This window comes from Microcebus murinus, chromosome 8 (assembly GCF_040939455.1).
Source record: "Microcebus murinus isolate Inina chromosome 8, M.murinus_Inina_mat1.0, whole genome shotgun sequence".
NCBI classification, from domain to species: domain Eukaryota; kingdom Metazoa; phylum Chordata; class Mammalia; order Primates; family Cheirogaleidae; genus Microcebus; species Microcebus murinus.
This window is the reverse complement of record NC_134111.1, coordinates 18,307,435-18,330,384: the sequence shown is the minus strand read 5'-3', so window position 1 is coordinate 18,330,384 and position 22,950 is coordinate 18,307,435. Positions and strand designations below refer to the sequence as shown.

General features: G+C 40.0%; 1 protein-coding gene across 10 annotated transcripts in view; it reads right to left on the bottom strand.

Moving 5' to 3' along the window:
* Positions 1 to 22,950, bottom strand: part of CCNT2 (cyclin T2) — a 55,596-nt gene that overhangs the window by 17,696 nt on the left and 14,950 nt on the right. For 5 of the 10 annotated variants that reach the window (XR_001147779.2, XM_012740096.2, XM_012740097.2 and 2 more), the window contains exons 3-4: positions 7,107 to 7,235; positions 4,637 to 4,697 (exon numbers count right to left, since the gene is read on the bottom strand). Coding sequence is in view for 2 of the 10 variants with exons in the window: in XM_012740096.2 (XP_012595550.1) it covers positions 4,637 to 4,697; positions 7,107 to 7,235 (190 nt within the window). In the remaining 8 variants the exon portion in view is untranslated. Of the gene's footprint in view, positions 1 to 4,636; positions 4,698 to 7,106; positions 7,236 to 22,950 lie in introns of those variants that run through there. The other 5 variants (XM_076005481.1, XM_076005484.1, XM_012740101.2 and 2 more) reach the window with 2 other exon arrangements.

Below are 22,950 nucleotides of genomic sequence, written 5' to 3'. Positions count from 1 at the left end.
TGTTTGGTACCAATCCTTCTTCCACTGTTTGCTTTAGTTTTAGTGCCCATATCATAGAAGGGTCCATGCAGTAAAAGAAGTCAAAAGCAGTCTTAAGTAATCAGAACTCTTCTGCCAGACTGTCTAACATTGATGTGCTTTCTGGGACTGCTGCTTCTACATCTTCTTCCTCACCATCTGGCACTGGTTTGGAAGCACACATCTCCATCAAGTTATCTTCTGTTAATTCCCATGGTGTGGTATCTATTAGCTCTTGAATTTCTCCTAGATGCTAATCTTAAAATCCTTCATCCCCTACCTTTTCTTCTATATCCACAATCTCTTTCATGATTTTCCTGATTGGCTCTGTTGTAAATCCTGTAAAGTCATGCATAACATCTGTCTTCTCCACCAGAATTTATTGTTTGGGGCTTCATAGCTTTCATAGTTTTTTCTATAAGAACAATGGTATCTTCAATGCTATAATCCTGACTTGCATGTTTTCTCTGCTGGGGTCTCTTCCAAGCATTGGCAATACTTTCCACAGAGTACTGTGTGTATTGAGACTTAGATGTCCTCATGACCCCCTGATCTAGAGGCTGAATTAGAGACACTGTGTTTGGGTACAAGTAGACCACTTTAATGCCTTTGCTGTTGAACTCAACAATGCCAGGGGCACTGTCCAATATCAAAACAACTTTAAAAGGAAGTTCCTTACTCATACGTTATTTTCTGACTTTTGGGACAAAGCTTTCAGAACCAATTCAAAAAAGGGGTTCTCGTTTAGGCCTTCTTGATATACAATCAAAAGACCAGAAGCTGGTGTTTATCTTTTCCCTTCAAGGCTCCTGGGCTAGCAAGTTTATAGATAAGGGCAATATTGATGATAAACAAAACTGCATTTGCACAAAACACTAGAGTTAGCCTATCCTTTCCAACCTTAATTACCTGGTGCTTGCTTCTCCTCCTTACTAATAAATGCCCTTTGTGGTATTTTTCCCCCGAGAATAGGGCACTTTCTTCTGCATTAAAAACCCGTTCAGGGGCCCCTTCCTTGGGCCACCACTCCATCCCCAGCACCAGCCAAGCCAGGCAGGAGGCAGCAGTGGAGGGGCCAGGTGGCAGTAAGGCAGCCATAGTAAGCAGTGGCTGAGAAACTTGTCACAGCAGGCCTAGGAGGTGGACCTGGGCCAGCAACAGGAGCACCAGTTGTTATTTAGGAAGTGGCAGAAGCTCACCTGGGGGTGGGGGGCATCAGACTCCTACTGGATGAATACCAGGGCCTGAAGTATACAGGAGACTGCCATTGCACTTTGAAGTTTAAGCCTCAGCAGGCCTGCACACTTCAGTCCAGGGAAAGAGGCCAAGCAGATAGAGAGTGGCATGCTGGTGATGGATGCTGTGGACAGACAGCTAAGCAGTTTCTCCTAAAGCAAGGATGTCAGCAGGCATGCCACTATCAACAGGACCCAGAAGTACACTCCCAGGAGCCTCGGACATTTCACAAGAGTGATAATGGACCCCCCTTTGTAGTGGAGATAACCCAACGAGTAAGCAAAGCCCTAAACCTAGAATAGAAATTACATACATGCTGGAACTGATATAGGAAACCCACCTAAAGTGAGATAGGGTATTGCTGCTTGCCCTCCTCTGGATAAGGTAGCCCTTTAGAAGCAGGCTTAAGCCCCTAAAAAAAATAATTTATGAGAGACCCTTCCATTAATATAACCATAAGTAAAAGAGAATAAAGTAAAACAATATGTCAAATGAGTGTGTCAGATGCTAATCACTATACAAGAGTTTGCTTCTTTCAGGTTCCTGCCCCAGCTGGAAGCAGAGAAGGGACCCTGTGAAGTGCCTCTAACAACACACACCTCATTAAAATTGTCAGAAGTGGGTCCATTATACTAAAGCAAAGAGGTGTACCCCTTAGGGGAGGAGCCAGCCTTAGGCAATCTAAAAGTATCTGTTTGAGAAAAAGGAAAAAAAGAAAAAGAAAAGAAAATGTTGATATTTTTGCTAATCATTTTTAGTTCTGTCTGTATAAGATAGAAGGACAATGCCTCAGTGCAGATTTCCTGGGGCTATTGCCTCTTCTGTTGATAAACCTCAGTTTGGTACAAGTATTTCCGTATGTCATTTCTGAATTTGCAGAAGCCAGTCTCTTGGATCACTACAGGGCACAACTAATAGCTCTGCACTCACAAGTCCCATGTTTCTTTTCAGACCTGTATTGGACGTTGCATGCAAGGCAACAGTCCATTTCGCCTTGTCAATCCTCATGGTCATAGTTACTGCTTATGCCCTTTTTCACCCGATAATATGTACCTTCCATCTAAAACATTACCCCAATTCAGCAGGAAGTAGTTTGATGACTATGTTGCCCCTCCTCCCATGGATATAGAAGGGTAAAATTGACAGTGGCGAATACGTAACAAAAAGAATGGCCTGAAAAAGAGTAAAAATGTTTTCTGTCTTTGAAAATCTCTCACCCTTTTTGAGAACTAAAACCTATATCCCTGCCTCAAGCCACTGGTCAGGAGGGGCAGGAGGCTGTCCTTTGTGCCACAGGAGATGGCTCAAGGAAATTGTTCCAGCATAGGTCATGAGATGGTCTTAGCTGAAGACAGGATGAGTCTGGGCAGAGGTCACAAGACTGTCTTTACCGAACATGGGATGAATCCAGGTGGAGGTCATGAGATTGTTTTAGCCAAAACAAGGATTATGGGATTAATCAGAATTCTTAAAAACTCTGTACTTCTGCACAGAAACAGGATATTGGTACTTTAAGATGGGAGTCTGCCAACCTCTTCATTTGCTGGCAAATTAACAAACTTCTTTTTCCTTCTCCTCAAATAAAAGCAAAAAAAAAATCACCAAACCAAAACAAACAAAAAAACCTATTCAGGAAGATATCCTTTCTCCTCAATGATCTTCTTAACGGCATCCAGAACTCATCTGTTGCTTCTTGGCTGGCAGAAGCTGCTTCTCCTGTTATCTTGACATTTTTTAAGCCGAACCTCTTAATAAATTATCAAACCATCTTTTGCTGGCATTACATTCTTCAGTTTTATATCTTTCAACCTTCCTTTTGCTTTAAGTTCTCATATAAGGATGTCGCTTTTTCCTGAATTATATTAGAGTCTATATGGCATCCCTTTCTTATATCAACCCTGCACTCACATAAAAGCTGCATTTTTAATGAGATAAAAAGGTATTTCACAAAAATGTGCAAAGTTTTCATGCCTGCTGGCATAGCTGCAGTGATAGCTTGAGGAATTTCTTTTTCTTCTTTTACACTGGTCCTTAGGGCTGGATTCATTTACCTTGAAATGGCAGGCAATCACAGCTGCAGACCTCAACCTATGGTACACATCAAGCAATTCAACTTTTTTTTGTAAATGTCATGACTTTTCTCTGCTTCTTGGTAGTTCTTTAATATCACTATGGATGCTAAAAGGACCCTTCACATGGGTCCTATGGGATTATTCAAAATTTCCAGTATTGCACTAAAAATGACGAAAAATACACCAGAACCTCAAGAGATCACTTTTTACTGTGATAGGCAATTTAATGGAGAGACAAACTGCTCACTTGAAGATGATTAGTAACATGAGATGGTTATAAAATTATTACAGTAATACAGTATGCACTATAGTTAATCTTAGGTAGTTATGATTTAATACTGCATCATTATACTTTGTTTACATTTCATTCCACTGTGAAAAGTGCCATGTACGGTCTGTGTGTGCATAAGTTGTAATTTTTAATAAATCTGTATATAGTTTATGGTAGATGATAAAATATATTAGTATCTACATTTGTTACACGTGACATACCTTTTTCTTATTTTTTCAATATTTCTAAGCTACATGACTTACCTGTTTTTTCAAATTGTTACATCACCAAAAAAGTTTCTGATAATATTTATTTAAAGAAACTGCATAAAAGTGGATCTTAACACTTCAAACCCATGCTGTTTGAAGGTCAATGGTATATGCATTCCATACAAGCTACTTTTGTTATAAAAAGAATCTGTCATGATGAGAAGCTGTGATTTATCACACTTCCATTCAACAAGGAATGAAATAACGAAATAAAAATAACTGCAAATTCAAGATATGAGGTGGATATTATTCCATCTCCACAGAATGAAGGTACAACAAGTAAAGAAACTTTGCCCAAGTTTACAAAGCCAGTCAGAGGCATACAGATTTAAATTCAGATCTCCCCAAAGCCCATGTTCTTACTAAGACACCCTGCTAAGTTCTTGCAGAAGTAATATATGACTTCAGACAATTCATTACCTTCTTAGGCCTAACTTTCTCATCAGTAAAGTGAAAGGTTAGAGTAAATGAACCGTATACACAAAGATGTAACTTTCAGAAAAGGATAATCAACATTTAAATAATTACTATGTCACATTAAAAACAATGTGATGAAAACTTTTTTCAACGAAGGCTGTTTACCATTCAATTAAATTATGCCAAATGAAATTAAATTTTAGAAAAATGGTTTCCTTACAACCAGGCAATACTATCCTGGTCTAAAACCTGTTTTAAAATAACTTTCTTCAATAAAAATTATTTCAGAAATCTTTTCACTTGTTTAGAATACTTCACAGAAGAATACACAAGAACATTATCTAAGTACGTACCTAGAGTTTGTAGCATTATGGTTTCAAGTATAACCAGTTCTTGAGTCTGTTGAAGATAAGCCTGCCAGATAAAAATATTAAAATGATTAAGATAAACATAACATCAATAGACTATGTGACCGTTACCGCTCATGAGAATTACAGATTGATTACAAAAGAATCATAGTATTTGGAAATATGGGAAAAATAAAGTGAGGGTAAGAGAGACAAGTCTTCTGTGACAAGTCTAAATTGAAATACTTTCTATAACACGAAATGTAAATAGAGCAAAAAAATAAAAACAAAATAATTCTAGGCCGGGCGCTGTGGCTCACGCCTGTAATCCTAGCTCTTGGGAGGCCGAGGCGGGCGGATTGCTCAAGGTCAGGAGTTCAAAACCAGCCTGAGCAAGAGCGAGACCCCGTCTCTACTATAAATAGAAAGAAATTAATTGGCCAACTAATATATATATAAAAAATTAGCCGGGCATGGTGGCACATGCCTGTAGTCCCAGCTACTCGGGAGGCTGAGGCAGGAGGATCGCTTGAGCCCAGGAGTTTGAGGTTGCTGTGAGCTAGGCTGACGCCATGGCACTCACTCTAGCCTGGGCAACAAAGTGAGACTCTGTCTCAAAAAAAAAAAAAAAAAAAAATAATTCTAAATATGAAAGGAGGCAGATTAATTTTAAAAAGGGTATTTATGTAGTCTGTAAAGTCACACTTTAACTGGGCATTGGTGCTTCAAGACACATTAAGGACAAGAAGCACCATATCAAGTAAGAACATCAAACTCAAACTTGCCTTTAACATATTAACTGCTATGTGAGTTGTATTTATTAACTCTTGGTAGTTTTGAGCCCAGGGCTTTGTGAAGCAAACTCTGGGCAAAACCCTGCAGTTGACTCATGAAAATCTTACTTGTTGATTGCTTATTGTTACAATTAATATTGAGAAATTAATTTTAAAAACATGGATTAAATGAATAGAAGTCACTACATTTCAATTTTCATTAAATTAAAAAGAGTCATTTTGTTTTTGAAATTTTTATTCTATTTTTGTAATAAAATACTGGGGCCCCAAGGAAAAAATTTTTTTTTTCTAGTGTGGCAATGTGTTAAGTAAAAAAGGCTTACAAACTCACTCTAGAATATTTCATGTGGTAATTCCTTGAAAGTCACAGTAAGTCAGTGAGTTAATTTTAGAATTAACTTCCCCTCCTTCTTAGGGAACCGCCCCCCCTCAATCCTCCAATCTCTAGATAAAAGAAAAAATTTTCAATTATAAAATGCTAAAATAATGTTATCATGTACCCTTGGGACATAAACATTAGAGAATTTTCTCCTTCAATTTCAAGAAATTATTCCCCTATGACAATTTCTCCAGGAATAAAGGATACAAAAAATTTCCTGCCCTCCCTTAGATCATGACAATTGACCAAGGTGATAAGAAAATAATTACTACATATAAATATTCATTTCTGTAAGGACATATTGCTAAACCCAGAGAGTGAAAGCAACTTTAATTTTATTTATGCCCTATTTAAAAAAAGCACTTAGCTGATTTTTAAAACATAGATTTCCATTATTTGAACAATATCCCAAGTACTCACAAGAAATAACTCTGAATTTGTAAAGTTAATAGAAACTATAAGAACTATCTTTGAATAATAAATTCCTTACTGCTTAATGTCTATATTAATATTTTACTCCTTTGAAGCCAACATCTATAAAACTTGTCATTAATAAAGATACACTTCGATCAAAGCTTAAACTAACCTGGACTTTAAATCAAGCTGAATTAATATAGTCTAGTGGTCATTCAGTGGGATAAGGCTCCTGATTAAGTAACTTACCTATAACAAGAATGCTAGAAAAATGATTTTAAAGGCCCATAATTCTAACTTTCATTTTAAGATGTCAGAAAATTTTTCAGTGGTTCTTTCAAATAAGGTCTATTAAAATCTTGATGATAAAGAAGTTGTTTGGAAGCCAGCATTACTCTTTAGGAAAATTAAAATACTTAAAAAACAATGCTCCTTATCAAAGCATAGTAAAATATATTTTTATGTATTAGAGAGACAGATAGTATGACGTGTACTGGTCTAGAGGTAAATCCAGCATTTTTCTATACTTTCATCTGCTGATGTTTTAAGAGTTACTTATCTTCTAGTCTCAATGATGCCTACCAATGGAGGTGATATAACTTACCCTGTACATATACAACAGGTTTACTGTGAGAATAAACAACAAAAATGCAAAACACTTAAAAGTACCTTTGAATCAAAGCTTTGCATTATTCAGAATGACATCCAAATTCATGAACATACATGAAATGTTTCTGCAAGATTGCTTCCTGGTATTACACTGCTAAATGGTAATAAAAATAAGCCCCATTTGGAAGGCAACACTAACTGAACTATATTTTTATTAGGTTTGTATTATGAAAATGTTTCAAATTTACAAAGAAAAACCAAGATCCCAATTTTTACATACATCACATTTAGTATCCAGCAGTGGCTCTAGAGGATGAAGACAAGCATGTGCTACTTTGATAACATGTTCAAGTTTCCGAGCCTGTTCTTCTACTTTCGCAGCCAAAAATAATGCGGTAGGTGATATTATCTGCAGAAAAGACAAAAATCTGGTGATTTAAAAACAAATACATTTTGGAAAAACCCTCTACTTTCTAAGGGGGGAGGCGTGCAAGGAAGGAAAGCAATATTAACATGTATGTATCGTGAGTTGGGCCACGACAAGATTGATGTAAGAGTTTTAATAAGTTATTCACTAATCACTGAGTTTAAATAGGCATATTTAAATTCAAATAATGTTTTAAGATTACATTAAATCAAGAACTCATTTGCCCAGTTTATAAAATATTTTACTTGTTTGCAAGTAGAACAGCAAAGAGGAAAAGGAAAAAGACTTACACTAAAAATGCTAAACAAGAAAGTTTAAATAGTATTTTGGCATTGTGGAGGCAAAATATAAAAAATAACTCAAGCAAAATGATGATGCCATAGCTTTAAAAAAAAAAAAGATGAAAAGTGGGCAAAGTATATCCACTGAACTCCCTTTTTTTAGCCAAAGAGTCACCACTTTCTCATGTTCTAAATCAAGCAATGATTCATTATGTGGCTAACTGCTACACTATCTTGTTTAAGGGACAGAAAAAAGATCTAACAGGGTAAAATAAAGAGAAGAGGATTCTGAACATGAAACTGCTAGCTAATATCTCTATCACTTCACTACAGCAATAACAAAAGCAGCCATAAAACTAGAGTATAAACACGCAATATGAACCAATACGGTAGAAACCTTGCCAATTGGAGATCCAGAAATTAGCAAATTTTTTTTTTAGTTCAGTAAGTTAGGTCCTTGGGATAGAAGTACAAGAACACAGTACCACAAAGACGTTAACTAAGACAATCAATTTTGAATAAGTATTTATCCAGTTAGTAATATACCAGAGAATTGCAGATTTGGTAAATAGGCATATTTAAACTCAAATAATGTTTTATGATTATATACAAGAAGATTCTCATGAAAGGTAGTTTCTGAATGTCAAGATTCAAGTACCTATTTTTCAAGAAATGAACACTTGAGCCTCACTATATCTTGGGGGTTGGGTCATCAATCACCACAGAAACAATTTAAAACATGAGGCAGACAAACACGTCACCACAGGATTTGGGCGGTTAACACAAGGAGAAAATTTCTGATACAGGAAGGTAGATCCTTTCCCCTGAGAGCATTTAAAATCTAACATGAAATTTAATCACTGGATCTGAAAGGGACCTTCTCTGGTCCAACTGCATTTACAGATGACTTTAAAAGGTTTTCATCTTGCTGTATAAAAACTCATAAAATCAAGTCAGTTTGGTTCCCCAAAACCAGAAATATGTTACCTTAAAAGGACTGAATAATTTCAACTTATTTCCTCCTTATAAAATTAAAATTACAACAATGAAAAGATCAGAAAAATTAAGGATACTTAAAAGAGTAGCTTAATATGGAAGCAGCTTGAACACAGAATTATTCATTTGTGTTCCCAGTATCTCTAGTACTGTATGGCTGCCATTCAATGTTTGTTGAATGAATGAGATGTAGATTAATATACAAAGGCACCCATATTAAATTCAAAGCATTCCAAATACCACAATAAAAATCTAAGAGCCAATGCCAACATAAGAAATTCAAGAAACACTCAATAAAACGAAGACACTCAGGTTCCCACAAGTTCTCATTTATTATCTTATTCAAGTCTAAGAGAGGAATGACTAATCTAGCCTTCAAATGCTAAAACTGTGTGTCAGAGTGAAGCAACACAACTTCAAGCCATAAGTCAAGTTAGACTGAATTAAATCCTTAAACTTCTTTCCTAACTGCCAGAATTTTTTTTACCTGCCTAAAAGATACTTATAGAAGTCTCCAATTAACTTTCTTGGTAAAAATCTCATAGGGATTCACAGTCGCAGTCCATCCTCTTCAAACTTGTATTACTAGTGGTAACTGTAAGCCTCAATCAATATCAAGAATTACTTTCAAACTACACATCTTTTTCTCCTTAGAAGACAATCTCAAAGGAAACAAAGAACCCGTGCTAATGATTCTAAAATTCTATAAATAATTTAAAAAGTATCCAGGGAGCCAAGCAGTGATCTTCAGGGTATCAGATTCCTGGTTTATTTACCCCCACTTCTCACAGCAGTCTTTCTGTTCCCCCTAAACAGGGTTTGATTCTCATCCTCTTCTAGTACAACACTAATATTCAACACTCTTCCAAAGTTCCTAGTGAAATCCACTAACTCCATTTACATTTCCTCCTCTATAGCCTGCAAACATTTTACTTCATTAGGGCTGTAAAACAAAACAAACAAAATACCTTTTCAGATACTTTGTGAATATCCATGTGAGGCTTTAATTTTAAGGCTAAGGAAGTTGATCAAACTAGATACTATTGCTTTTTGTATGGAAGGTTGATTTTGTTGTGTGGCTTAAAAGAATTCCAAATGTTTTAAAGGATAACAGAAATATTACTAGTTGGTCAGCAGCTTTTAAAGGAGACCATGCTTTTGAAGGCACTAAACATTCGTTGGCACATGTAAGCTTGGTTCAAAGCCAAAGAATTCATACCAGTATTACTGGAGGAATATAGATAGTTTGGTTTGAGTGACCAAACAATCACAAACTGAGATTCAGCTCACTGGGGTCAAGGACCATACACTATTTTTATGTTTTAGACTCTAGTTTTAATAAACTTTTTCAAATTACTATAACTAAAGGGAATAAAAGTAAAGGGAAATTGATTTTTAAACAGTGTTCATACTCTGTCACTCTAGCAGATGTGTAACTATTTCAAGGGAATGTAACATTCACAAAACAAGACAAATTTCTACAGAAAAATACCATACAAATCATGGAGGGGGGAAGTAGAAGTGATGAAGCCAGCTGTAGCACAGTAGTCACACTGCCTCAGTGGAATCCTGGCTCTGCTATCTGACTAGCCTAGGCAAATTAATTATTTCTTTCTGGCTCAGTTTCCGCATCTGTAAAATGGGAGAAATAGCACCTGCTTTACAAAGTTGTCGTGAGGATTAAATGAACCAATATATATGTAAAGCACTTAAAAAGTGCCCCATAGTAATGACTCAAATATTATTGCTACTATGTTGAAGAATTAAAACAACTGTGTACTGTTAGTGATCTTAAATTTTAAAAGTAATTTAACAAGGTTATTTTAAAAATTCCCTTTCTTGTATACCTTCCATGGTTACACTCAAATCTTTAAAGGTTCTGCTGCAGTCCTATGCATATTCAAACCTTGAAATTATAATATGATACCTGACATTACTTTAGTGATTTATACCTGTATTCCTTTCTTCCCTTCTCCTTTTCTATTCCTTCGTGTTTCCATTCCTACGTCTTGATCTAACACCCTTCCTTTTCCATTTTTTCTCCTCCTGTCCATTCCTGGCTACTTTCTCCCTCTCTGCTCATGATGCCTTTACTGCTGACATTCTTTAATCTCTGCTGCTGGAAGCAAGGTCAGGCAGAATTAACAAAAAGCCTGGGTAATTTCTAAGTCATCAAAGATGGCTGTATCAATCAGTTTCAAATGAATCATTCTGGTACTGTAAGGGAGAATTTTTCCACTCCCTTCCTAACAGTAGCATAACTGCAAACTAGCATGACTAAGCAACTAAAGAGTGACCTTTGACCAGATTTCAATCTTGTGTATGAGTGCAAAATAGCATGACTAAGCAACTACAGAGTAACACCTGGTCGGTCTTGCGCCTTGTGTAGACTTTGTAACCATTTGCTTCTGTAACCTATAAAAGCCACCATGCTTAGACTCCATTTGCTCAGAATTTGGAGGCGAGACTCCTTTGAGCCCGCCAGTGTAATAAAATCCTGTTTTGCAGTACTCTTGTGTGGCTCTTCTTGGTTTGTTTCCCAGTCCAGTTTGCTGTAACATTTGGTTCCCTGACCTGGAAACCCGATAGCACTGGCTGTCAGGGCCACCATTCGCCTGCTGGCTGACCCTGACTACTGGTGAGGATCTAGGTGCACCAAGGTCCCGAATGGGGACGCTCTCCTCTTCGCTGGAAGGGGCTCTTGCCGACTACTGCTCCTAGAACCGAGAGAGTACGTGCAACCAGGAACCAGAAACAACCATCTGAACCGCAGGAAGGCCAGACTTCCTTTAAAGGAAGGCTAGAAGCCTTCTTGGAGGGAAGAGGAGACTGATCACCTCCTGAAAAGGTTATAGGATTCCCCGTGGGTGGGGGGTGAGATGTAATAACCTCTTGGCTTGGCCTATGTGTGTGTGAGAGTGTATGGCTCCACGGCGAAAGCTACGGAGTCTGACTGGGTCTCTACCTGTGGGTCTGTGGCAGCGTAGTAGGGCATAACGGTGACTCACTCTTCCGAAAGGAAAGTGACCTGGCCCGGGGTTTATACGGGAGCACCTTAGCCAAGACATGCCTTAAATCCCTGCAAGGGGTGCAGCCAGGCGAACAACTGAAAGTTACCCCACCCTGTGCGACACCGATCAGCAGGAACATTATGGGGGGGGTGTGTCTGAGTCTAAACCAACTGTTCTCAGATGTATAATCAAAAATTTAAAAGGGGATTCTCCAACGATTATGGAGTTAAAATGAGCGCAGGGCGTCTCCAGGCACACAGGCACTCTGCAAGTTAGAGTGGCCCACTTTTGGGGTAGGATGGCCTAGTACAGGATCTCTCGATGTTCCCACTGTTTGGGCTGTCTGAAACCAGGTTATTGGCACCCCTGGACACCCATATCAGTTCCCATAGATTCTTGGCTGGGAATTACTTGAACCCTGTGACTCTGGGTCTGGTTCTGCTCAAAAAAGGGACAGAGTAGGGTGCTCTTTGCTCAGCAGCCTAGAAAGTTCTCTGATCTGGGGCCCAAGCCTGTACACCAGGGCCCATCCGATGAAGAATTCTTCCTGCCACCTCCCTATAATGTTAAAAGTCCACCATCAAGGCCTCCGTCGGCACCAGACAGCCTGCCACCGCCAGTATCCACTCGCCCAAGGCCTGATGACACTGTGGAAGCAACTCCGGTAGCTACACCCAAAACCATGGCCCAGACCTACAACTGCCAATCTGTGAGGTCCGTAGCCAGCCCTGCCCAGCTGAAGATGGGTCAGTACAGCCAGGGCCACCAGCATTATACTATCAGCCCATCTCTACCACCAATCGCTTAAACTGGAAGCAGCACATTCTTTCATACTCAGAGAAGCCCCAGGCCAAGATAGACCTACTGGAAAGCATCTGCCAGACCCACCAACCCACTTGGGGGTACTGTCGGCAGATCTCCTGACCCTGTTCAACACCTAGGAGCCACGTCAGATCACCACCAGAGCTTGGAGATGGGTGCAAGATAATGTACCAGCAGGTGTCTTGGACCCTGAAGCATAGGCCCAGCGAACAGTTCTCAATAGAACCAGAGACACAGGACTTTATCGGCTTCACAGGAATAAAAACAGAAGAGGACCGACCTGGCTCTCTTACCTTGGCCCCAGGGAGCCCATAGTCACAACAGATGTGTATGTGTGTGGGGGGCAGCCAGTGACTTTCATGGTAGAAACGGGAGCCAAACACTCAGTAATGACTACCTAGGTGGCTAGGCCTTTCTGCCAGGCTCGATCATCATGCCAGCTTGGGGGACACCAAGTGACACACGAATTTCTCTATCTCCTAGACTGCCCAGTTCCCTTATTGGGACAGGACCTCCTGCACAAATTGGGGGCCCAGACCTTTCGTCCTGAAGGTGGCACAGACCTGTCATTGGCAGCCCTACAGTCCTTGATAATGGCAGTCACCATCCCCAGGGAAATGGAGTTATGCCTCCATGGCCGCCAGGCATGCAGCTGTAGGGTTCGTGGGCACAGCTACAGGCCATTGGGCCTGCAGAATTCTTACACTAATGGCCACATTTAGGGTGTCAAAGGAGAAAACCCCTCCGAGTTTTGGCATAACTTCCCAACAGTATGGGCAGTAGACAACCCCCCCTGGACTAGCATTTGGAAGGGCTCCAGTCATAGTTGAGCTAAAACCCGGAGCACAGCCCGTCTGCAAAAGGCAATATCCTATCCCTAGAGAAGCACAGAAGGGGATCCAAGCTCACCTAGACAAACTTCTTCAGTAAGGCATCCTGAGAGTGCCAGTCCCCATGGAATACCTCGCTGCTCTCGGTAAAGAAATCTGATGAAACTTCTGGACAGTAAATGAAGCCATGGTCACTCTCCATCCTGCAGTGCCAAACTCCTACACACTCCTGAGCCACATCCCTGGGGGTGCCAAGTGGCTCAGTTGCCTGGACCTGAAAGATCCGGATGGCCCCGTAGAGCCAGCCCTCTTTGCTTTCGAATGGGAAGATGCAGGTTCCAGAAGGAAGAGGCAGGACCAGGCTGCCACAGGTTTCAAGAACTCCCCGATGATCTTTGGGGAAGCACTGACAACAGATCTAGAGTCGTTCCCACGGGGGAAGCTCAACTGTACTCTGTTACAATATGTAGATGATCTCCTCCTAGCACCCATAACCCAAGAGGAGTGCATGGAAGCAACAGGAGCCCTACTCCTGTGAGAAAAGGGGTATAAGGTCTCATGAAAAAGGCACAAATTTGCCAACAGGTCGTCACATACCTAGACTCTAAAATCACCGAAATAAGGAGAGAGAAAGAAAGAATAAAGAGAAAGAAGGAAAGAGGAGAGAGAGAAAGTGTAGAAAAGAGAAAGTATAGAATGAGGAGACAGAAAGGAGGAGAGAGGGGAAAATGAAAAAGAAGGAAGGAAAGTAGGAAGGAGAAGAAAGATGGAAAAAAGAGATGTCTCAAAAGACTAAGTCAGGATGGTGGAGTCTGCCAGATGGCGGGGTCGTCATACCAGAAAGGCTGGCCTACACAATTATCTCTAATTACCATGTCCTTACCCACCTGGGAAAAACGGCCCTTACCAATCTGCTTGGCCAGTACAGTACTACTACATTCCTAAGCTTCTGTCCATCACAGCAACCATCTGTGCCCGCTGCCAAGTGTGTGCCGTAAGTAATGCAGCCACTCGGCCTAGGCTGGCCCCAAGCATCCAAAACGTTGGAACATCTCCCTTTGAAGATACAGAAGTGGACTTTGCTGAGCTAAAACCATGCAAAGGAGTGAAATACCTGTTAGTAATGATATGCACCTTCTCGGGATGGGGAACTGAAATGGCAAGGGAAGTAATAAAGGTGCTTCTAAGGGAAATTCTTCCCCGCTACGGGCTGCCACTTTCAATAGGCAGTGACAATGGGTCAAGCTTTACGGCAGACATCACACAGACTTTAACAAAGGCATTGGGGATTAACTGGAAGCTCCATATGGCATATAGACTCCAAATTGCAGGGAGACTAGAGTGTATGAACCAGCCTTAAAAACACCCTGGCAAAGATGTGCCAGGAAACTGGGCTAGCTTGGGTGGACTTACTTAGCCTGGCTCTACTCAGAGTCAAACGTAGCCCAGGGCCATCAGGATATTCACCCTTTGAGATTCTTTATGGAAGGCTCCCACCCATAATTACGCTGCTTAAGGGAAATATTACCCAAATAGGAGAAGATACTCTACAAGCTCAGCTTGTTTCCTTGTCCAAGGTTCTGAACAGAATTCATCACAAAGTTATAGAAAGAACACTCATAGCAATGGAGTACCCTGTCCAATCCCATCACCCAGGAGATTCTGTATGGGTTAAAGATTGGAAAAGGACGCCACTTGAGACCACTCGGACAGGCCCCCACACTGCAGTCTTAACCACACCCACTGCTGTTAAGGTTGCAGGAATAACTCCCTGGGTCTACCACACCCGAGTCAAAAGAGCATCATCTGAAGAGGACCGTGGCACCTGAACGGCAAAGCAGGACCCAAAGGACCCACTAAAGATCTGCCTCCGACACAGTGACCTGATGACTACACCCAATCCTGAATGACTGGACTGACTTCCTCTATCCCCATTGGCTTATCAGGACTATTGGCCCTACTACTGGGCATTGGACTTTACTCCATAGCCTCTACAAGACTGGGGGATGGGTAAAAGACTATGTTTTGTCATATTGTATTGGGCTATAGCGGGGCTCCTATTTCTAATTTGGATATTCCTATAGACAATCAACATAATACGGGATACAGGTCATTGATACAAGATGCCACTAAAACTCTTAACATTGGTTTCCTTACTCACATACATAAATATTCAAAACCCATGTTCCCCTTCTTGTAGCAGATATGTAAGGAGGACTGATGACCTGGAAACAGGGCCTTATGGGTCTTATGAGATCCAGGCTCAAACAGTTCCTAGGCCAGAATGTGTCATGGGCCTACAAAAATGTATTCATAGCACAAAAAATACTGGGAAGGGTGTTTAATAGGAAATGCTTGTGGGGAAGACAGGGAGACAAAAACAGGATGCAAATCAGGGGGCAGGCACCCGAAAGGCCAATTTCCCCGCCTTCCAAGACTCTGCCAAGTCCCACCAAGAGATAGCCCGGATTGTTATTAGCACACTTAAGGCATTACCTAATCAGACCCAATGTTGGATTTGCTTACCCCTCAATAGGCAACTATGCCTGGGGATTCCAATACCCACAGGTTGGAGAGCCCCTGCGCCAGAACCCAACAAAACTGTCCTAGTTGGACCAGTGGTGACATCTGACATACATCTGGACAGATCATTTAATGTCACTTGCCTCCTCAGCAAATGAGGGAGCAAGCCTCTAGGGACTCTCCCAGGCAATCTATGCAATAAAAATCATACCTGCAGTTCCAATATTCTCTGTCCCCGAGAAGGCACGTTCTTCCTATGTGGTAAAACTTTATATATCTGTCTCCTGGACAGTTGGACTGGGGTTTGTACCCAAATATTCTTGATCCCAGATGTTTCAATCCACAATACTTCCCAAATCAAATCAGCCTTAAACTCTCCCCTAAATGTCCGAAAGAAACACGTAGCCCCTTTGCTCATCCCACTCCTTGCAGGAGCAGGTATTCTGATGAGCATGGGAGCCGGATTTGGGAGATTAGGGACCTCACTACATATTTACCAAAAACTATCCTGGGAACTGGCAGATGACGTAGAACAAATAGCAGACTCCATGGCTACCCTCCAGACCCAACTAAACTCCTCAGCAGCAGTGACCCTCAAAACCAGAGAGCTCTAGATCTCCTCACCGCTGAAAAGGGGGAACCTGTGTATTCCTGGGGGAGTGTTGTTATTATGTCAACCAATCAGGGATAGTAAGAGAAAGAGTCCAACGAAAAAGACAAGAAAGCCAAAACTGAGGGTTAGGATTCAACCTGGGACAATGGTCTTCCTGGTTACTCCCACTCGCTGGTCCCCTCATAACCATTCTCTTTCTTGTCACTATAGGGCCCTGCATTCTCAGCCAGATCATTAAGTTTATAGAAACTACAGTCACCTGAAGGGCCACAACCTGCATCATAGCCCTCCAACGATAGTCATAGCACATTTAGGGCCATCAAGGGGGGGAATGTAAGGGAGAATTTTTCCACTCCCTAACAGTAGCATAACTGCAAACTAGCATTACTAAGCAACTATAGAGTAACATATGACTAGACCACAGTCTTGTGCAGACTTTGTAACCATTTGCTTCTGTAACTTATAAAAATCACCTTGCTTAGACCCCATTTTGCTCAGAATTTGGAGACGAGACCCCTCTGAACCTGCCTGGCATAAAAAAGCCTGTTTCGCAGTACTCTCGTATGGCTCTCAGTTTGTTTCCTGGTCCAGTTTGCTGTTACAGTACTTATTCTTTCAACAATTAATCTTGTACTTATATTGTATGCACATTTGTATTTAAGAACTATAGATGAGTACTCTTCAATTTTAAATCTCCTAATCCAGAAAAGTTCTAACAGTAGCAAAGAAAAGGCTTCCAGATTTACTTTTTATTTGCTAATAGATTATCAACAGGCTCATTCTAATCTGTTCTAGTGTTTCATCATTAGGTCCTATTGGCAAGTGAAACCATTTCTCTCCTGTCCCTTAATTGCCCCAAACATGTCCCCACCCAGCCTGTAAGACTAGGATCACTATTTTCAGTGCCTTGAAAAGGCTTCAATAATACATATCCAGTAAGCTCTAGTTATCCACAGATCAAAATTTGGGAATTACTTGCTAAGGCTATAGTTTAGGGAAAGTGGTAGTTATATAACCTCAGTAAAAGCTCACACAAAGAAGGTCTTAGAATAAAAAAAGGAAATAGTAGAACGTAGATGTGAGTGAAGACAAGGGAGGTATAGTCAACAAGGAAGAAAGTGGAGTAAGTCAAAATATCCATTTGTTAATAGGAAATTATCAATTTAAAAAGTCTTCAGGCTGGATGTTATTTGAGACACCTAATTACATTTGAAAGATAGCTAGCTTAATAAAGGCTGGAAAATACTATTCAGCCTGAATACTATAAAGTAGTATTCAGTATTGTTGAAAAGCAGTACTGATTACGAGAATAAGACTTGATTTCCATAGAGTAACTACATATATTTAAACAATGTAATGTAATTTACAATGTAATGTAATTTAAACAATGTAATAAATGTTTGATATGAACATAATCTGGAATTTAAAAAATTATTGGGAAGTTCTTGGGCATTATGAATATTTCTAAAATGAAATATATGTTGCCATGGCTAGAGTGCCGTGGCGTCAGCCTAGCTCACAGCAACCTCAAAGTCCTAGGCTCAAGCAATCCTTCTGCCTCAGCTTCCCAAGTAGCTGGGACTACAGGCACGTGCCACCATGCCTGGCTAATTTTTTCTATATATTTTTAGTTGGCCAATTAATTTCTTTCTATTTTTAGTAGAGATGGGGTCTCGCTCTTGCTCAGGCTGGTTTTGAACTCCTGACCTTGAGCAATCCACCTGCCTCAGCCTCCCAGAGTGCTAGGATTACAGGTGTGAGCCACCATGCCTGGCCTCAACTTATAGTTTAAGCATACTTAGCATTTCAGAGTTAAGGCTCTATTTTCCCTTAAATAGACATAGCTCCTACCAGTCCATAATAAATACTCAAAAACGCTACTCTCAGCACCAGCTACTTGGGAAGCTGAGGCAGGAGGATCACTTGAGCCCATGAGGTTGAGGACAGTGTGGGTAAAATAGTGAGACCCTGTCTCTTAAATTAAAAAAAAAACTCCAAAAGCTTTCACATAGTATTGTGAAACAAGAACATTAACATTTCATAGGTATTCAAATATGCTACACAATCTTACAAAAGGCCACTATTCCTTCAGACAGATTATTGTGAAGATGGCAGTACTCCACAAATTTGTTTACAGATCAAACGCAATTCCTATAAAAATCTCAGCTTCCTTCTTTTTGCAGAAACTGACCAGCTGATTATAAAATTCATATGGAGATACCAGAGACCCAGAATAGCTAAAATAATCTTGAAAAAGAACAAAGTTGGAAGACTCATATTTCTTGAATTCAAAACTTACTGCAAAGTGACAGTAATTGAGACTATGTGTTACTGGTGTAAGGGCAGACATATAGATCATGGAATAGAATCAAGAGTTTAGAAATGAACCCCTATGTTCATGATCAACTGATTTTCAACAAAAGTGCCAAGACAATTCAGTGGGAGAAAGAATGGTCTTTTGACAAACGGTCCTGGGACAATTGTTTATCTACATTTAACAAAATGAAAGTCAAATCCCTTTATACCTCACACAAAAATTAGCCCAAAATGGATCACAGACCTAAATGTAAGAGCTAAACCTGTAAAACTCTTTAGAGAAAACAGAAATGAGGCCGGGCACGGTGGCTCACGCCTGTAATCCTAGCTCTCTGGGAGGCCAAGGCGGGCGGATCCTTTGAGCTCAGGAGTTCGAAACCAACCTGAGAAAGAGTGAGACACTGTCTCTACTATAAATAGAAAGAAATTAATTGGCCAACTAATATATATAGAAAACATTAGCTGGGCGTGGTGGCGCATGCCTGTAGTCCCAGCTACTCGGGAGGCTGAGGCAGAAGGATCGCTTGAGCCCAGGAGTTTGAGGTTGCTGTGAGCTAGGCTGACGCCACGGCACTCACTCTAGTCTGGGCAACAAAGTGAGACTCTATCTCAAAAAAAAAACCAAAAAAAAAAAAAACCAGAAATGAATCTTTATGACCCTAGTTAGGACATCAAGAACACAAGTGACAAAAGAAAAATACTACTAAACTGGATGGTTGTGCTGCAAATAATTCCATCAAGAATGTAAAAAGTTCCACACACAGAGTAGGAGATACCATTCCCACTTCACACACACTAAGATGGCTATAATAAAAAAGGGCAATTTTAAGTGTTGAAGATAATGAGGCAATACTGGAACCCTCATACATTGCCTGTAGGAAGGCTACTCTGAAAAACAGTTTGGTAGTTCCTCAAAATGTTGTTCAGGCTAGAGTGAGTGCTGTGGTGTCAGCCTAGCTCACAGCAACCTCAATCTCCTGGGCTCAAGCGATCCTACTGCCTCAGCCTCCTGAGTAGCTGGGACTACAGCCATACACCACCATGCCCTGCTAATTTGTGTATATATATTTTTTAGTTGGTCAATTAGTTTCTTTCTATTTTTAGTAGAGACGGGTCTCGCTCAGGCTGGTTTCAAACTCCTGACCTTGAGCAATCCACCTGCCTCGGCCTCCCAGAGTGCTAGGATTATAGGCGTGAGCCACCACACCCAGCCCTCAAAATGTTCTAAAAAAGCTGTCCAAGAATTATTGGAGTCTAGGGGGATGGGCAAGGTACAAAAGCAATTTATGTAACCAGATTGTTGTACTCCCATAATATTCTGAAATAAATTTTAAAAAAAGAAATAATTATTGGAATCTAGAGTTGCCATACAACCCAGCAATTCCATACTCAGGTAATATGCCGAAAAGAAAACTTATGTCCATACAAAACTTATGTCCGTACATGACTGTTCATAGAAGCATTACTCATAATAGCCAACAAGTTGAACCAACCCAAATGTCCAACTGATAAGTAGATAAATAAAAGGAGGTACAACCACATGATGAATGGAATATTACTCTGCACTTAAAGGGAATGAGGTACTAATATATTCTACACCATGGATGGACCTTGAAAACATTATGCTACATGAAAGACCATATATTGCATGATTCCACTTATACAAAATGTCCAGAACAGGTAAATCTATGGAGATAGAAAATAACTTAGTGGTTGCCTAGGGCTGGAAAGGGAAGCAGGATTGGTGAACTGCTAATGGGTGCAGGTTTCTTTTTGTGGTGATGGTAATATACCCATTGAATTATGTATTCTAATGGGTGAATTTTATGGTATGTGAATTATACCATAAAGATTTTTTTTAGAAGGAGCTAATGCATATACACACCAACAAGGGAAATTAAAGGAAACCAAAGGCCTAATCATAGCATGACAAATACTGAAAACACGCATTTTAACCATGTATTATATACCTTTACCACATTTGTTAATTTAAAAGTAAAATAAAGTTTCATCTTCAGAATATCAATTTCTTAAACAGCAAGTGACTTTTGACATTTAAATTATGAAATTTTTAAAAAATTCTAAAAAATAGGGCCAGGCACGGTGGCTCATGCCTGTAACCCTAGCACTATGGGAGGCTGAGGCAGGCGGATTGTTCAAGGTCAGGAGTTCAAAACCAGCCTGAGCAAGAATGAGACCCTGTCTCTACTAAAAATAGAAAGAAATTAATTAGCCAACTAAAAATACATAGAAAAAATTAGCTGGGCATGGTGGCGCATGCCTGTAGTCCCAGCTACTCGGGAGGCTGAAGCAGAAGGATTGCTTGAGCCCAGGACTTTGAGGTTGCTGTGAGCTAGGCTGATGGCATGGCACTCTAGCCAGGGCAACAGAGTGAGACTCTGTCTCAAAAAAAAAAAATTCTAAAAAATACGTTGGGCATGGTGGTTCATGTCTACTATAATCCTAGCACTCTGGGAGGATGATGTAGGAGACTGCTTGTCAAGAGTTTGAGATCAGCCTGATCAAGAGCGAGACCTGTCTCTACTAAAAATAGAAAAATGAGCCAGGTACAGTGGTGCATGCCTATAGTCCCAGCAGGAGGATCACTTGAGCCCAAGAACTTTTGAGATTGCAGTGAGTTATGATCACGCCACTACACTTTAGCTCAGGCAACAGAGTAAGATGCTGCCCCACAAAAACAAAACAAAAAAAGCCACATGCAATTATTTCTGTAAACCATGAATTTTTTTTTTTTTTTTTTTGAGACAGAGTCTCACTTGTTGCCCAGGCTAGAGTGAGTGCCGTGGCGTCAGCCTAGCTCACAGCAACCTCAAACTCCTGGGCTCAAGTAATCCTGCTGCCTCAGCCTCCCGAGTAGCTGGGACTACAGGCATGCGCCACCATGCCCGGCTAATTTTATATATATATATTAGTTGGCCAATTAATTTCTTTCTATTTATAGTAGAGACGGAGTCTCGCTCTTGCTCAGGCTGGTTTCAAACTCCTGACCTCGAGCAATCCGCCCGCCTCAGCCTCCTAGAGTGCTAGGATTACAGGCGTGAGCCACCGCGCCCGGCTAAACCATGAATTTGCTTGTTTGACTAACAAAAATAATTTCAACAGATGTTTAAAACTACATAGAACGAACCATATCATTAATTCAAATAGGTACTCATATTAAGCATTCAGAACACCAATCACTGAGATATAGCAACATGAAGTACCTAAAACACTTACCTTGGGATGGGGTCTTGGAAAAATCTGGTATCCTCTCTGAGTCACTGCATCACTTAAAGACTGACCCCAAATCCTCAGAATTTCCTCTCCCTGCCCTCTGACCTATTTCTTTTTAAGCAGGGAACTATATCAACTTTCATTATTTTCAGATTCTTGATGAGAAAAGAATCATCTTTCCCATTTTTTTTAACTTCTAAATGAACTTAGTTTAAAATTAGTTTGAAGGAGCATGTTTGCCTACTGAACAAATTACTATAGTGTGAACTCCAATAGCATATTTTTATTTGTTGATGGATACAAATGCCTATAGCTCAAACTGTCACTGTCAAACACAAACATGATGCAAGCCACAAATATAATTAAAAATTTCCACTAAACTAAAAAATAAACAGGAATCCATGTTAATCTATTTTACTTACCCCAATAACATACAATCAATATAAAAGTATTAGGTGACATTTTATATTTTCCCTATAAAATTTATATTTTACACTGATATCATACCTCAATTCAGATGCTGATATTTCAAAGTGAAATGTAATCCTACCATAACAAAAGTTTTGTTTAATGGGAAATTATTTCACATTACTTATTTATTACAATGCAGTTCCTCAGCGCACTAGCTATATTTCAAGTGCTCAGTAGCTACTTCTAGTTAGTAGCTATCATAATAGCACAGGTTTAAACCCATAGGTGGCATTCTGAAGAGAATTAAACAGATGAAAATGTTATTAAATGTTTGCAGGTATTACAAAATAGCTCAGATTGATCACTGTTCTTAGCAATTTAACATTAGACAGTCAAGCTTAAAGTAAACTATTCAGTATTTTCTTTACTCTCCCATTAGAATATATGTCCCTTAGGGAAACCACTATTTATGTTTTATTTATTCGTAAGAAAATAAATCCCATCTCTGCATACAGCTTTGCACATTATTAGGAAGTTAATGTTTACGGAATATGGTTCTACTGTCACGTAAATATACAAAATACTGCCACTAAGTTCAAGCGATTAAAGCCCTAAACTTCATATTTTAAAATTTTAACACTGAACAAATAGGTGAACTTC